Below are 16,343 nucleotides of genomic sequence, written 5' to 3'. Positions count from 1 at the left end.
TACTCTTTGATATCATAATTGAAAAAAACACACACCAAAATTTAAAAAAAAATTGAGTCAGAGACTGGGTTTGAACCGGTGTCGCCAAAATTGCAGTCCAGTGGTGTATCCACTGTGCTATGACTAGGCCTCAGCATAAGGAATTAATTCTACTAGGTAGACATACCTAGTAATCTTTTTTAATGGAAAAACACAAAAAAACTGCGAAAAAAAAATAATTGTAAACTATGTGGTACTTCAGTTAGTAAGTTTCAATGCATTGAACACATTTATACCAAGTTTATGTCAGTTTTCGACAATTTTCTTCTTTTTTCCGCTATTTCATCATACGGAGTACAGCCCCTTGAATGCAATCACTCAATCACTTTATTGAGTTCTTGATCTAGGGTGACGAACATAGGTATACTTTTTTGGTGAAATGTATTCATATGCATTCATTATTTATAAAATATGGTAAAATCTTTTTCCGTATTTTTTTTTCAAACTGATAGTTACAAATAAGGTTTTTTTTCCAAAATTTGACTTAAACTGCTCCATGAAAACGACCCCTGATTTCAGGGTGATGTAATTTACAAGAAGTAATAGTTCATGTGTCATCTCAGCATACATACAATACATAGAGTATAAACTGAAAGTGAATTCATAAATTCAGAAAGCAACATATATACTCGGTAACAGTAATTTTAATCACAACATCACATCATACATGTACCCTTTATGTGTACCGGTACATGTTAACAAGGAAATCCAATCTAAAGCAAGTACAGATAGATCTAAAATGATTCAAAATGGCACATACACATTGCTTTGACAACCTTTAAAAAATACCTGTGTTTACAAATGTGCTGGTATTAAAGCTACAAAAAATGCATGGTACATATCTTTCATACGTAGTATGATTTCTTAATTATATAGATTAAAGGGACTAGACACCAGATGTTTCTCAAAACAAGCCTAGCATTGTCAATACGAGCTAGTATGAGGCCGATAACACATCTCTTTACATGAATAAAAGAATATTTTGTCACTGTCTCAGCTGAGTTTACCTGTTCAAAAATAGCGCATAATGGTTTCCTAGTTTATAGTCTGTAAACTCAGCATGTGAAATTCTCGTGAATAGTACGAATAGATATAACAACCCTATTTTAATTTACTGGTATTTTTGTAGTTAACAAACCAAGTTAATTAAGAATGGGATAAATACACAAAAACAGTGAAAGATACATGGCTGTGTCGTTAGCGATGTGATACATCAGTAAGTAAGATTCAATGAGATATATACAACGATATCAATTTTTGTAAGTTTTTGACAACTTTCTTTTTTTCTTGCACTTGGAACATCTGTTGTCTAGTCCATTTTTAGTCCACTGTGGATAAAATACAGCAATACAACATTAAACCATAGAGAACAAATACATAATTTTATTATAGTAAATGACTTCACCACCATAAATAATGCCATTTTGATATATATCAACTTTCCATGAGACTTCTTAAATGTTAAAAATGAGCGCACAAATGCCCACTACATAGAAACGATTTATGTATTTAAAGCTGTAATTCATCAAATTAGCATGGTCATTCAATATGAAAGTTGTTAAACTTGTTTACTAAAATTAATAAAAAGAACCCAAGGCTCGTTTTTATCAATTTAAAAAAACACAAAACTTCCTTAATAAACTCTGGACTGAATAACCACTCATTTAATTATAATTATCCCTTTTAAGTCTTAGAAAACTCGTTCAATAAATTACTTCTTAAATGACCACTCGTGTAACTATAATTATCCTCTCTCCCTCCCTCTCTTCCTACATGTATGTGTATACATTAATATACCTTACATAAATGTGTCCTTTATACATACTAAGTTGATCTGGCAGTATATCAATGTATATTACGGTAATAAAAATCCAGTTTTATGATGTCAGCAGTCCAATTAGTACTTTTGGTTAGTCAAAAAAAGTATGGACCACTGACATCAAAAAAAGTGCTGGGTATGGCTTTGTAATTTTTAGTAACCGATCCATGATCTAGTGGTAAATGACTATCAATCAAGGGGTTGCAGGTTCGATTCCCTGCCGCACCACTAAAAAAAACACAATAAAAATGTTAAATTGGAGTCTCGTGTAACAGTGTTGTACACTGGTGCACTTTGAAGAACTAGGGTAGCTTTACCCAGGGTTACATTCTGTCAGTGAACAATGATCCAACAACCTAAAATGACTAACAATCTTATTAGAGCACTCGCCGAATGGGCAAGGCTCGAGTGCGAGTATAAATTAGCTTACACACACACTTGCAATTTTCACAATGGTTAACACCTCGGTCAATATACACATTCGGGCGCTGACTGACAAGTCCTTAAAATGTCATATGACCCTCAGTGGTGTTTCATATATATATATATATATATAGTTTTCTACACAAAAAATTGCTCATTTACTCTGTTTTAATAACAAATGAGATAGATAAGAAATGAAAAGAAGTGGTATTTCATAAAAGAGGTACAAAGTGTAAATTTTGAAAATGTAAATGGTGACACATGTTTATGCAATAATTACCTTCAAATGAACATCTATGTTAAAGCAATAACTAGTAAAATAAACACAGAAAAATACATAAATTTGCAGGAGGCAAAGGCAGTTTATTTTCATAGATCTGAAGTGTGTATCTAACTAATATTGTATGGTTATTTTTACTGCGTTTTGATCCGGAAGGTCATATTTGACTTCAGTTGATTTTTCAGATCCGATTTCATGCGGCAATGGCCGAGGGAAATCAAAATCTGCCAAAGAAATCCATAGGAGTCAAATTTTGACATGCTGATCAAATCTCAGTAGCAATAACCTCATTATTATATAAATTATATAAATTTCTGGTTTCAATCAATTAAAAACACATATCATAATAAATGTAATTATTATGACACACTCTTGTTTTATGACGCCATTTTAAAAATGCACCATGATAATTGTTATGACCTGATATCAAAGTGGAATACAGCCGTATTGCACTGGAGTTGAAAACAGACCACGGTAATTTGCGATATGTATTGAGTTTGGATTTAGGATGGGTGTATAATAAATTTAAGTATCAAACCAGATATTGCCAACATAACTGGTATGTATTTTAGACATTTAGTCAACACATAACCATGACATAAGGAATAATAGCACTCAGCATTTACTGATAAGCCATGATGGTTAATTATCAAAAGGATTACAGAAGTTTCAAAACATATTATGTACAATTAAAAATAATAAAAATAAAAATCAAGAACAAAAATTCATATAATATACACAGTCAATATATTCATGTTAACCCATCATTTCACTAACCTGTGTATCAGTAAGATGTGGGCTCACTGCAAGATGGTTGCAACTCAATACAGAAATTGCAGGCATTACAAAGATCTTGCATTAAGGCCTCGAAGAGTGAATTGGAACTATTGATTGAATGTCAAAGACCCCAAGAAAATCAAAAGTGTAACAAGTCTTATTATTATATTTCTCTTAGCCAAAATACATACTTAAACTTAATTTTACAGAATAAAAAATAGTTCATCATGATAATCATATGATAATTTCCTTTCAAAGTCTCTGAACACTTAAAAATGTGAACATTACACAAATTATACCCAAAAAAATAGATAGCATACTTTTTAGCATGATCCTGGGGTTTCTAAATTGTTTAGGAAATTGGTGCCAGGTCTAAGAAGCTGTAAAAACAACAAGAGCGCGTGATCACAAGTTTCCATGACTAACAATTATTTATGACTAGTTTCCAAGTACGAGTTTTTGCAGAAGGACATTGATAAAAACAAGACGAAGAGGCTGTCACTGAAGAGAACAAACTGTTGAAATTAGTAATCATATTGACTTGCATCATGAAGTTTTTACAGCTGCACTCACGCAGATTTACAGCTTTTACATTTTGTTTAATTTTTGTCCAAGAATCAGCTGACTTTGGCAACAATTCCTTCAATTAAGTCATGTCAGATAACTCACTATAGATCAGACCTTGTTTGGAAAACTGCCGAAAATTTCATTTTTTAAAGCAATAGTAACACTTATAGCCATAAAACATCAATTTTCAAAACTAACTATGAAAAATGAGATCTAATCTTCTGCCAGCAGTCTTATATCACTAGTTTCCAAACATTTGGACAACAAATGGCTCATTAAAAGACAAAAAAAAAGTATGTCAAAACGGTCAATCTGTGAGAGTGAAGCTTCAAAAAATAACACAGCTCTGCGCATACTTACGTTACAAAAACGCTTACAATACACAAACATTGTAAAACAAAATTTGAATTAAAGCTAAAAACTAATGGGAGATAACTATGAAAGAACTGTATCACAAAATGTCAGATAGGGAGCAGAGTTGTGCCCCCTGCCCATCAGGATCTGTTACAGCGAGAACATCCTGGAAACTTCCATCGATTCTCTCCCTCAGACAGATTCAATGTATCCCCTTTCTCTTCTGAAATATAAACACATTTAACTTCCACTGAGGTAATGATTTTAACGATTCCATTAACAACATTGTTAACTCTAGCAGTTCTGAAGAATCGGTCCAGTGACTTTTTTTATATTGATTTCATTAACAATATTACATGTAGTGTTCGGAATCGGACAGAAAACTTACTATCGATAATCAATTTATGAAACCAATCAATGATCGATTATTAATCGATTTAATTATTATTTGATTATCTTTGGTCATCACATTTAAGGCATACAGATACAGTGCATGCACCAGTTTTAAGCACCAAGGTTCCCTTACAATATTGTTTGTAGATTTATTTATATAAATTACATTATCTATTCAGAAAGCGACTATCGTTTTGTGTTTACAAGTTACTATTACAGAACATGAGACCACAGGCTCTAATCATTATCTTACATTTAGTATTGTATACATGTGCAAAATAAACACAAAGAAGGATATCAATTTCTTTTTAATAGTTAGTCAGTAATAAGTAAAACAAAAAAACGGTAACATGTTTTAAAAATCACTTACAATCCACAGACATGGGAAGTTGAGAACCAATCCTTTAGCAGTTAAATTACAAAGAAAATTTGTAATAATGTACTGTAGTGACTTATTGACTTGATAAGCATATGAGTACATAATTTAACATAGTAACACCTTAACATTTTAACATAAATTTGCATTAACCAGAAATAAGTAAATTAGTTGGTAGTGGTTACATCCCTTGTTTCTATAATCGATTGTTCAAATTTCACTATTGATTGTCGCCGATGTAGGCCTTTCCGATCAATTTTCGATTACAATCGATCATCGGCACAACACTAATTACATGTACATTGATACTAATCAACTTCCAGATTGTCAAAAATAATGATGTTTCAGTGCTCGAGAGAAATTAACCTATACTATGAAAATAAGAGAACATTGTTTTTTAACAAATCCCAACCTTTATGTCGTCTGGCATCTTCTTCCCGTTTTGCGGCAATATCCTCAGCTATTTTGTGGAATAGTGCATCTGAAATATAAAGGGTCCAATGTTGATACAATGTCATGGTGAAAATCAGCCCTAAAATTTAGTTAATAAACAAAATAAGTTTTAAGATCAAATGTATCAACAAGAACTACAATTATCATAAAATACTCCCATTTAATTCCAAGTTTGGTGATTAGCCTGTGTACGTTAGCCTAGGCCAAATTTAGAGAGTAGACAATATATTTCTATAACCTAAGGTGTGTAGTTCTCCAAGTGACCAGGGTAATATGGCTGGTTATTGCTTTTTGTCCATGGTAATATGCTCATACACATTCTGACCAAACTTGGTGGTGATTGGACAAAGGCTTAAAAAATAATTGAGCAGACAAAACCTAGTTTAGGTAATTTCTATAAGGGCGATTACTCTCAAGGGACAAAAGCAATATGGCTGGTTATCAAACTTGTCCATGATATTATGCCTACACAGATTCTGACCATGTTTGGTGATTATTGGACAAAGGCTTCTAAAGGTATTGAGCAGACAAACCACTGGATGAATACACCCGTATGTTGAAGGTAAAACTAAAATTATGTCTAGTTTTTTTAAAATATAAAAACGTCACATTTTTACCTATATTTTCCCCAGTCTGACTTGAGGTTTCAAACAATTCTGAGCTTAAATCTGAAATGAAAAGGAACAAAAATTTAGGTTAAAAAATAACCTTTTAATTCACATTTAATACATGTAACTGAAATTGTTTGTCCATAAATGTGACCTTTGCAAACTGCACAACTATATTTTTTTTTGCCCCATACGGTGAATACATTCTTTGTTTAATATTCATGGGAGAAAAAGGCCAACACGATCCGACCTTTAATTTAGTGAAACTGAAATCTATAAGGGTCATCTACAGACCATGATCAATGTGCATTCCAAGATTCGGCAACAAGTCATGCAAAAGTGATATTGACCAAATACAAATGAGACGCCACCGATGACAACACGGACAATCAGTTATCTGACGTTTGACAATGTAATACGTGTTTGCAATGCCTGGTAGAAACCCCAAAAAGCATTATATTTTGATTTCAATATTTCAGACGATCATTCCAATGTTACATGTTGCTTTGTTTACCCTTTAAATCATTAATGGTCCACAGTCAATTGAATGAAACTGTATGCAGTTGTCCATAGGATAACTTTTGGCTGGTTTGCCTATCAAAACATTATGATTGGTCAACAGTAGAATTGACCAATGAAAAATTTGGCTAACTTTATCTTTAACAAAGGAAGTAATTAGTTCTATACAAATGGCTGCTGACATATAAAGGTAACCAAAGTAATAGAAATGTTTGAGTGGCGGATCCGTGGTCTTGAGGTAACACACTTGACTATCAATCCAGGGGTCGCAGGTTCGATCCCCCCGTCGCATCACTAAAAAAAACTAATCGTCTTCCGGGAGGGACATTAAATGGGGTCGAGTGTGACAGTGCTATACACTGGTGCACGTTAAAGAACCAGGGTAGCTCTAACCAGGGTTACATTCTGTCTGTGCACTTTGCTCCAAAAACCTAAAATGACTAACAATCTTAACGGAGCACTCGCCGAATGGGCAAGGCCCGAGTGCGAGTATAAATAAGCTTACACACCCGAAATGTTTGAAAGAGCTGTCCCATTTTGCTGTTGCCACTCTATAGTATATGCTTTCCAGTGGTTTATAGAGATTCTTCAGTGAAATTAAATAGATATTTCACTGTTTGAAACATTGAAAATATTAAATTGACAGTTTTACTGTCTTTAAATTTTAGCGTGCTCTCATTTCCAAACTAAAAGTCAGTGCACACAGACCTGAGACACGATTTCAATGACATCATTTCCGAAATGATGTTACATGTGCATACAAATTGGCACATTTTTCTCAAAAAGTGTTATTAAAATTACTTTTAACTCAAATTTTAAGCATAAAATAAAAATTGTTTGTATAAGTGTAAGATAGCAATATATTACACCTCATGGACACCAAAATTGAATATTTCACACGTGAAATATTATTTATCCTTTGGTGCTCACTCAGTGAAATATATTACGATCTTTCACTGAAACATACGGTTGCACATAGGTGACATCCGCAACACTTAATTTATATTGTGGCCACAAGTTATTAAGTTGTGGCCATGATTCAATAAGTTGTGGCCACAAGTAACCAAGTTGTGGCCATGATTCAATCAGTTGTTGCCACAAGTAACTGAGTTGGGAGCCATGATTTAATAAGTTGTGGCCACAAGTTACAAAGTTGTGGCCATGATTCAATAAGTTGTGGCATCAAGTAACAAAGTTGTGGCCATGATTTAATAAGTTGTGGCCATGATTCAATAAGTGGTGGCCACAAGTAACAAAGTTGTGGCCATGATTTAATAAGTTGTGGCCATGATTCAATAAGTGGTGGCCATGATTTAATAAGTTGTGGCCATGATTCAATAAGTGGTGGCCACAAGTAACTAAGTTGTGGCCATGATTTAATAAGTTGTGGCCATGATTCAATAAGTGGTGGCCATGATTTAATAAGTTGTGGCCATGATTCAATAAGTGGTGGCCACAAGTAACAAAGTTGTGGCCATGATTTAATAAGTTGTGGCCACAAGTAACAAAGTTGTGGCCATGATTTAATAAGTTGTGGCCACAAGTAACAAAGTTGTGGCCATGATTTAATAAGTTGTGGCCACAAGTAACAAAGTTGTGGCCATGATTTAATAAGTTGTGGCCACAAGTAACAAAGTTGTGGCCATGATTTAATAAGTTGTGGCCATGATTCAATAAGTGGTGGCCACAAGTTACAAAGTTTTGGCCATGATTTAATAAGTTGTGACCACAAGTTACTAAGTGCCACTGTAGATACAAACAATTATGCTCTATTTAATTTTCAAGTGATATAATAAATCCACAGTACTATATCAAGAATGTAGAATACAAACCATCAGCCAAAGGCTCAGCTGTGGACCTTTCCACCTGACGTTTGCCGGGATAGTCGTCCACAATGTCCTTCTTTGTACCACACAGGTAGATGCGGCATGCCTTCAAGGAGGAAGATAGAATAAAGAGATGAATGTATGGCTATGTAATGTCACTCACTATAAGACAGTGTGTGTATACCATGTGATAAATTGCGTCATAAATGCTACGTCTGAAGGCAATATTTTGATTTTAAAAAGACTTTAAACAAAGATAACTTCACTATAACTTCACCATTTTAAATGAAACAAAGCGCAGTCTATGCCGCTTACGGAGCCCTGCCTTCGGTCTTTTACCAGAGTTTGATTGAGAGTTTAGTTTCTTTAAACACTTCGACAAATTTTTTTATAATACGGCCGTCTGACGGACCACTGTCAAAACATGATTTTGGAAACAGGTTTGTCGAAGTGTTTAATAAAACTTAAAACTTTATCAATTTCTGTTAATAAAACAAATGCAGAGCTCTTTAAACGGCATAGACTGCCCTTTGTTTCATTTAAAATGGTGTTGTAAAAGAAAAGTTATCTTTGATTTAAGTCTTCATTTTCAGCAAAATGTTGTCTTCCGACATAGCATATATGACGTAATTTATCACGTGGTATACACACACTGATAAGACCTAGGGGCTATCTTATCAACTAGCGTACAAAAAAAATATCGTAGATAAAGAAATTTAGAAGAATACATGGCAAGTTTCTGAAACCAAATTATGGTGTTCATTTTGCAAATTAAAATTCACCTAGTGTAGGCCTCTCAGCCAGATTATTTGTTTCAAAATAAATCTCATTAAATACAAGACTTCGAAAAACATACATGCTTGTTAAAAAGATGGCTTCAACAGCCTAAGGACATATTTCTTTCATCACTTTAAATGTTTTCAATATACATGTACATAAAGCAAATAATACCTTTTTCTTCAAATACATACAAGCCAAAAAATTAACAAATATACAGTGAAAACTGTATATATCAGATATATAGGCAAATACTTTTTGGAGAGCAACTAGCAAGATGATAAAAGTAAAAACATATTTTTTCAAAGTAAATGAAATTTGCCAGAAGGTACCAAAACCTTCTATATTTAGTTGATGCTTGGTACCTTCACGCATTAACCACATGATATGTTCACTGCAAGAATTAAGCTCACAGGTTCAGTTGCTTGAAGCTCCCCAGCCCAAAATCGTATACGGTCGAAGCTGGATTTATCTGTGATGTCATAACACAGGATACAGGCTACCGCACTCCGGTAGTACATTCTGGTCATCGATTCGTACCGTTCATGACCAGCTGTATCCTGAAACAGTCAAAAATGCCTTTAAGAATACATAAAATAGACCTATATTGCTAATAACACTTTCTATTAAAGTACCAAAAAATCAAATTAATGTTTTAGATATAAACAGATTTTTTTCTGTGATATCCAGTTTAACCACATGTCAAGATGTAACTGAATCTTGATAAAAACTGAAATGTCACAAAATTGTGTTTTGTTTTTGATTTATGGTAGTAATAAAAGATATTTCATAATCTTTAATTAAAATTTCATGGATGCCTAAATTGTGTTTTCGAGAATTGTACATTAATTAATCATTTATTAATGTATAAGACTTATATGATTAATGTATAAGACTTATATGATAATATTATTTATATCATTCAGTGTTCTTAATAAGTTTCAGTTAAACCATTTTAACTGGTAAAGTAACTGACCAGTTTCAACTTATTCTTCTTAAAATTCACATATTTTTTATAATTTTAACCATCCATTTAGGCTGACAACGGGACATTATTAAGAACACTGTCATTACACCAAATTTTAAATTAGACAATATATTTATTTCAAAAAATCTTCCAAACTGTCTTAACAATGTAATCAAAAACAACGATATCTTCAGTACTGTTCAATTATTGATACACACACAGTCACAGGGTAATACGGTATAATATTGTCTAAAATTAAAAAAAAACATGTATAAAATATCCACTTTTATACCCATATGCCTAAATTAAGAGGTTTTCCATTCACCATTTCCTTCTTAGATCCGAAAGCTGCTCCTATAGTCTGAAATTGAATTTTCACTTACATGTATATGATAAACTCTATGATTCATATTTCAATTAACAATCACATCGAGTCTAATTTATTCAATTTATGTCCTGTTTCATGTAATATCAATTTTCATCACTTTAACCATGTTTCAGCTGAAATTTTCAAAAAGTATATATGTATAAACATACCCGGTAATAAAAGAACTGTTTTTGTTATAAAAAAAGATCAGTAATTGGTTAAATCGGTTAGTTGGCTAGTCAGCCAGAGATGAAAGTGATGTCTTATGGCTTAAAGTGTTACTAAAGCCTTTAGAAAAAATGAATTTGGGGCAGTAATCCAAACGATTGCAATCTGCTCTATTGTGAGATATATGGTTGGATTGGCATTGATGCCAAAATCACATGATTTTGAGACAATAAATGAAAACAGTTGTCAAATTTGTCAATCTATGAGAGTGCAGCTTTAAACTGCTGAAACAAGTTTTTCAGTGTTACACTTACATTTTGGTACGGTATTTCCGCATCAAATCTGTGGTGTATGTAACGATTTACAAGGCAGGTTTTGCCTACGTACGACTTTCCAAGTAGCACAATCTTGGCATCCACGCGACTCATCGTGGGTTTGACAGTGTAGACACTTACAGCAGGGTAATCATTAATGAGTCATCACCTCATTGTGTCACTACCAAGTGATACAGCCACAAATGAAAAAACGCCTGAAACAAAAACATCTTTTACATTACATGTATCAACAATTACTGTTTAAAATAAAAACAATTAGAAAAAGTATTTAGATAAACTATGTCAAACAGAAAATTGTGAGCAGGAGGTTCATAAAAATCCCTGGGTCAGATATGTTCCTTGCGTAAGAAGATATGATGCAATATTCGGCGCAGTTAAGTTTAAACATATTTATTTTACAACCATTGTCAAACAAGTTATTACAACGTTATATTGACACGATTTTACTTGAGAGTGTGGTCTTGTGTTGTGGGGGAAACCGGAGAACCCAGAGAAACTTGTCCGGCTTGGTGATCATCAACCAAACTCACATGCACCCCGAATCGAACCCCAGTTGCCTAGCTGAGAAGCAAGTGCACTAACCACTGTGCTCTCAGTTGTTCTGTCATGTTGACTACATGTATGTCACACTAGACACAGCTTGGCAGAACCTCATGGACGTTGGGGCAGGCTTTGTATCATGAGAATTATCAGTATGAAAGGGACTGGACCATCTCAGCCATAAGTGTTAGTCCAACTTAATATACCTCATTGAGTTTTTTGCTTATTTTTGTATGTATTCAGCAGACTCATGACAGCCTTAACTTTTATCTTGTGGCCACAATTAGTGTCAGCCCACCCAGCTACTTCTTGGCTGACTGTTTGAAACCTCAATAATTTCATTTTTAGTAAAAATAATGGACCGGAAAATGTCATTGCATGAGAGTTGGTGTTATCTTAAAGAAACAAATTTTATCACATTTATAAATATATGTACTGTAAAAAGATTTAAAGCATTCTTGTTAATTTCTAGACAAAATGTAAGTCAAAATGACACACATTTTGACCCACTCTGAAAGGTCAAAGACCCAAAATTGTGCAAGTGTGAAATGCATGATAATCCAGGAGCAATAAAAAGTCAAGTCAAGTTATAATTAGTTATAAAGTTGTGTTAACAATATATATATAACACATGTAAATACCCCCATGTACTCAGACACAACTACTGTAGTGTACCCTATACATGTACAGAAGTTACCCAATTAATTACCATGAACGTAAGAGTTTGTCAACTTCTTTTGGGATAAAATACAAATTAAAATTAGATTAGTAAATGCTTCCATAGCTGTCAATACAGACAATAGACAGATAGATAACACAGACCTAGAACATAATATTTAGTTAAAGCAGTAATGACTCAATTCAATTGTTATGAAAAAAAAACATTATACCATGGATATGACTGACTAGCTAACAATATAATTTCAATAACTGACTTTATACAGACCCAAAAAAAAGAACTTATTTCTATATAAAGCTCAAATATAACTGTTTCAGTTCGTCTGTCTGAATATGGTTTCTACTTTCGATTTAACTCCCTTACTCTTAAAAAGGCGCTGCCCTATTAGACTTCTCAGCTGGTTACAAACCACTATTAGCCTATAACTGGACATTTCGCCACACAGATAATTCGTCATCAGCATATTTGCTTTGGTATAGTCGACACGGCACCATAAAGCTTAGTAAATTCGGCACATAATCAAATTATCTTTATGGGTGTTCATAAAAGTTATTGATTTGAAACGGATTGTCTGCTTTAAAGCTGCACTCTCACAGATTTACCATTTTCACAACTTTTTCATTTTTTGTCTTGGAAAGAGCAAATTTTTGCGTAAATATCTGCAAAGCAATGATATAAGATTGCTGCCAAAATTCAGATAGTAGATTTTCATATTTCCGAACGAAAATGATAGTTTTATGGCCTAAACCGTTACTAACGGTTTAAGAAAGATGCATAAAACATCAGTTTTTGAACTTAAATATAAAAATCTGCGATCTATTTTATGCCAACAGTCTTATTTAATTTGTTTCCATGGATTTTCACAAAAAGTGTCCCTTTCCAAGACAAAAAATAAAAAAGTTGTCAAAACGTTTGATGTGTGAGAGTGCAGCTTTAAGGTCTCCACTACCTTGTCCTTCCGTTTCACTGACCGAAAATTGATAGGGTGCATCTGCTGCTCATAACCCACCTGCCTTGATGTCCAAGGGCCCCAGCGTGCTTCATTTATCGATTGGAAACAGATTTTCAGCCCAACGTCACCTACCTCAACTTTGACATTTGTCCCAGTAACGACAAAATCAATAGTGTCCATCTGCTTGTCATGACCATCAAAATATTAAGGTCCCTGGGTTTTTTGCGTTTGCCGCGAAGTTATTGATTTGAAAACATGGAGACGTATACGGAATGAGAGAATGTCTGATTACTATATAGATCTATAATTTCACACTTGACACCGTACACATAGGCATTGAGTGTGTCCCGGCATTCCTCTTGTTCACACATTTGCACCTAATGGAACTAACATGAAAACTGATGTTCCAAAAGAGGTATGCACATGTCGTTTTCTCTTTTTATAAAGCTTAAAGTACCTAAAGTTGGTAAATATGAATAAACATAAGGTGTATAGCCTAAAAATTCACCATACCAAGTCACTCCTAATGCAAACGATCGACTAGGTACCATATTGCTAGAAAAAGTTGGAATGGGGCTTTTCAGACTGAACTCGCTGTAGGAGTTAAGCACTAGTCGTAGATAGACATGTATGTGCTTTTACATTCTGAAATATTTCCACAACCAACTTTAGGTACTTTAAGCTTTATAAAAAGAGAAAACGACATGTGCATACCTCTTTTGGAACATCAGTTTTCATGTTAGTTCCAGGTGCAAATGCAGTTAACAAGCTGATTTGAACGTATTTTAAAGTTTGAATCAGCTTGTTAACTGCATGTATCCTACACAGTATCACATTTACTCATAACTATATAAATATATACAAAGAAATTGACCAGTCCCGAGTTGTCAATCAAACTATCAGTTGACCAAATAAAAGTATATATTACATAAATATATATCAGCACATGGTTGCATTCCTAAGACGGTGTTAACATTAATGCTTATTATCCATTTCTAAGCTATTGTTAACATTAATGCTTATTATCCATTTCTAAGCTATTGTTAACATTAATGCTAACTGTCCCTTCCTAAGCTATTGTTAACATTAAGTGTTACTATCCATTCCTAAACCATGAATACCTTTAATGCTTACTATCCATTCCTAAGCCATTGTTAACATTAATGCTTACTGTCCATTCCTAGAGCATTGTTAACTATAATGCTTACTGTCCATCCTAAGCTATTGTTAACATTAATGCTTACTATCCATTCCTAAGTCATTGTTAACATTAAAGCTTACCGTCCATTTCTAAGCTATTATTAACATTAATGATTACTATCCATTCCTAAGCTATTGTAAACATTAATGCTTACTGTCCATTTATAAGATATTGTTAACATTAATGTTTACTGTCCATTTATAAGCCATGAATAACTTAAATGCTTACTCTCCATTCTTAAGTTTTTGTTAACATATATGCTTACTATCCATTCCTAAGCTATTGTTAACATTAATGCTTACTATCCATTCCTAAGCTATTGTTAACATTTATGCTTAATATCCATTCCTGAGCTATTGTTAACATTAATGCTTTCTATCTATTCCTGAGTCTGAGATATTGTTCAAGTTAATGCTTACTAATCCATTCATTCGCTATGTTTAACATAATGCTTACTATCCATTCCTACACTATGGTAAAGATAAATGCTTTAATAGTATCCATTCACAAGCTATTGTGAACATTAATGCTTACTATCCATTTTTAAGCTATGGTAAATATAAATGTTTTGATACTATGCATTCACAGGCTTTTGTTAACATTAATGCTTACTATCTATTCCTAAACAATTGTTAACATAATGCTTACTATCTATTCCTAAGCTATGGTTAACATTAATGCTTACTATCTACTCATAAACTATAGTTAACATTAATGCTTACTATCTATTCCTAAGCTATGGTAAACATTAATATTTTGATACTATCTATCCAAAGGCTATTGTTAACATTTATGTTTTACTTCTATTCCAAAGCTATTGTAAACATTAAAGCTTTAATAGTATCCATTCACAAGCTATTGTGAACATTAATGCTTACTATCCATTCCTAAGCTATGGTAAACATAAATGTTTTGATACTATCCATTCACAGGATATTGTTAACATGAATGCTTACTATCTATCCCTTAGCTATTGCTAACATTACTGCTTACTATTCATTCTTAAGCTATTGTTAAAATTAATGCTTACTGTCCATTCCTAAGCTATTGTTTACATTAATGCTTACCATCCATTCCTAAGCTATTGTTAACATTAATGCTTACTGTCCATACCTAAGCTATTGTTAACATAAATGCTTTCATTTCATTCATAAGTTAAGTTTAACAGAGATGCTTTTCTTCCATTCCTAAGCTTTTGTTAACAAGTATGCTTACTTTCCATTCCTAAACTAATGTTAACATTAATGCTTTTTATCCATTCCTGAGCTATTGTTAACATTAAAGCTTACTATTCATTTCTAAGCTATTGTTAACAATAATGCTTACTGTCCATTCCTAAGCTATTGTTAACATTAATGCTTACTGTCCATACCTAAGCTATTGTTAACATAAATGCTTTCATTTCATTCATAAGCTAAGTTTAACATTGATGCTTTTCTTCCATTCCTAAGCTTTTGTTAACAATTATGCTTACTTTCCATTCCTAAGCTATTGTTAAAATTAATGCTTTCTATCCATTCTTGAGCTATTGTTAACATTAAAGCTTACTATTAATTTCTAAGCTATTGTTAACAATAATGCTTACTGTCCATTCCTAAGCTATTGTTAACATTAATGTTTACTGTCCATTCATAAACCATGAATAACTTTAATGCTTACTGCCCATTCCTAAGCTATGGTTAATATGTATGCTTAATATACATTTCTAAGCTAGTGTTAACATTAATGCTTACTATCCATTCCTAAGCTATGGTTAACAATAATGCTTTAAAATTCATTCCTTAGCTACGACTAACATTAATGCTTACCATGAATTCCTAAGCTATGGTTAAAATTACTGCTTTCGATAAATATCTAAGCTATTGGTTACATTAAATATCACACGTATCGCTGACCTCAAAACAAACAAAAACCCAAACACCA

The 16,343-nt window shown here is 33.0% G+C and overlaps 1 protein-coding gene across 2 annotated transcripts; it reads right to left on the bottom strand.

Moving 5' to 3' along the window:
• Positions 1 to 669: 669 nt before the first annotated feature.
• LOC128211695 (ras-related protein Rab-24-like) lies at positions 670 to 12,622 on the bottom strand. 2 transcript variants are annotated; one of them, XM_052916714.1, is made up of 8 exons: positions 12,535 to 12,622; positions 11,028 to 11,242; positions 10,471 to 10,539; positions 9,625 to 9,771; positions 8,441 to 8,540; positions 6,099 to 6,149; positions 5,441 to 5,509; positions 670 to 4,482 (listed from the first exon to the last, which is right to left on the bottom strand). In XM_052916714.1, the coding sequence occupies exons 2-8, from the start codon at positions 11,139 to 11,141 to the stop codon at positions 4,400 to 4,402; spliced, it is 633 nt and encodes a 210-aa protein (XP_052772674.1). In that variant the 5' UTR covers positions 11,142 to 11,242; positions 12,535 to 12,622; the 3' UTR covers positions 670 to 4,399. The 2 variants fall into 2 exon arrangements, with proteins under 2 accessions (XP_052772674.1, XP_052772675.1); XM_052916715.1 differs by having other exon boundaries at positions 12,577 to 12,596.
• Between the last annotated feature and the right edge of the window lie 3,721 nt (positions 12,623 to 16,343).

Source organism: Mya arenaria, chromosome 12, assembly GCF_026914265.1.
Source record: "Mya arenaria isolate MELC-2E11 chromosome 12, ASM2691426v1".
NCBI classification, from domain to species: Eukaryota; Metazoa; Mollusca; class Bivalvia; order Myida; family Myidae; genus Mya; species Mya arenaria.
The sequence above is the reverse complement of the archived record's forward strand: the minus strand, read 5'-3'. Positions and strand labels throughout refer to the sequence as shown.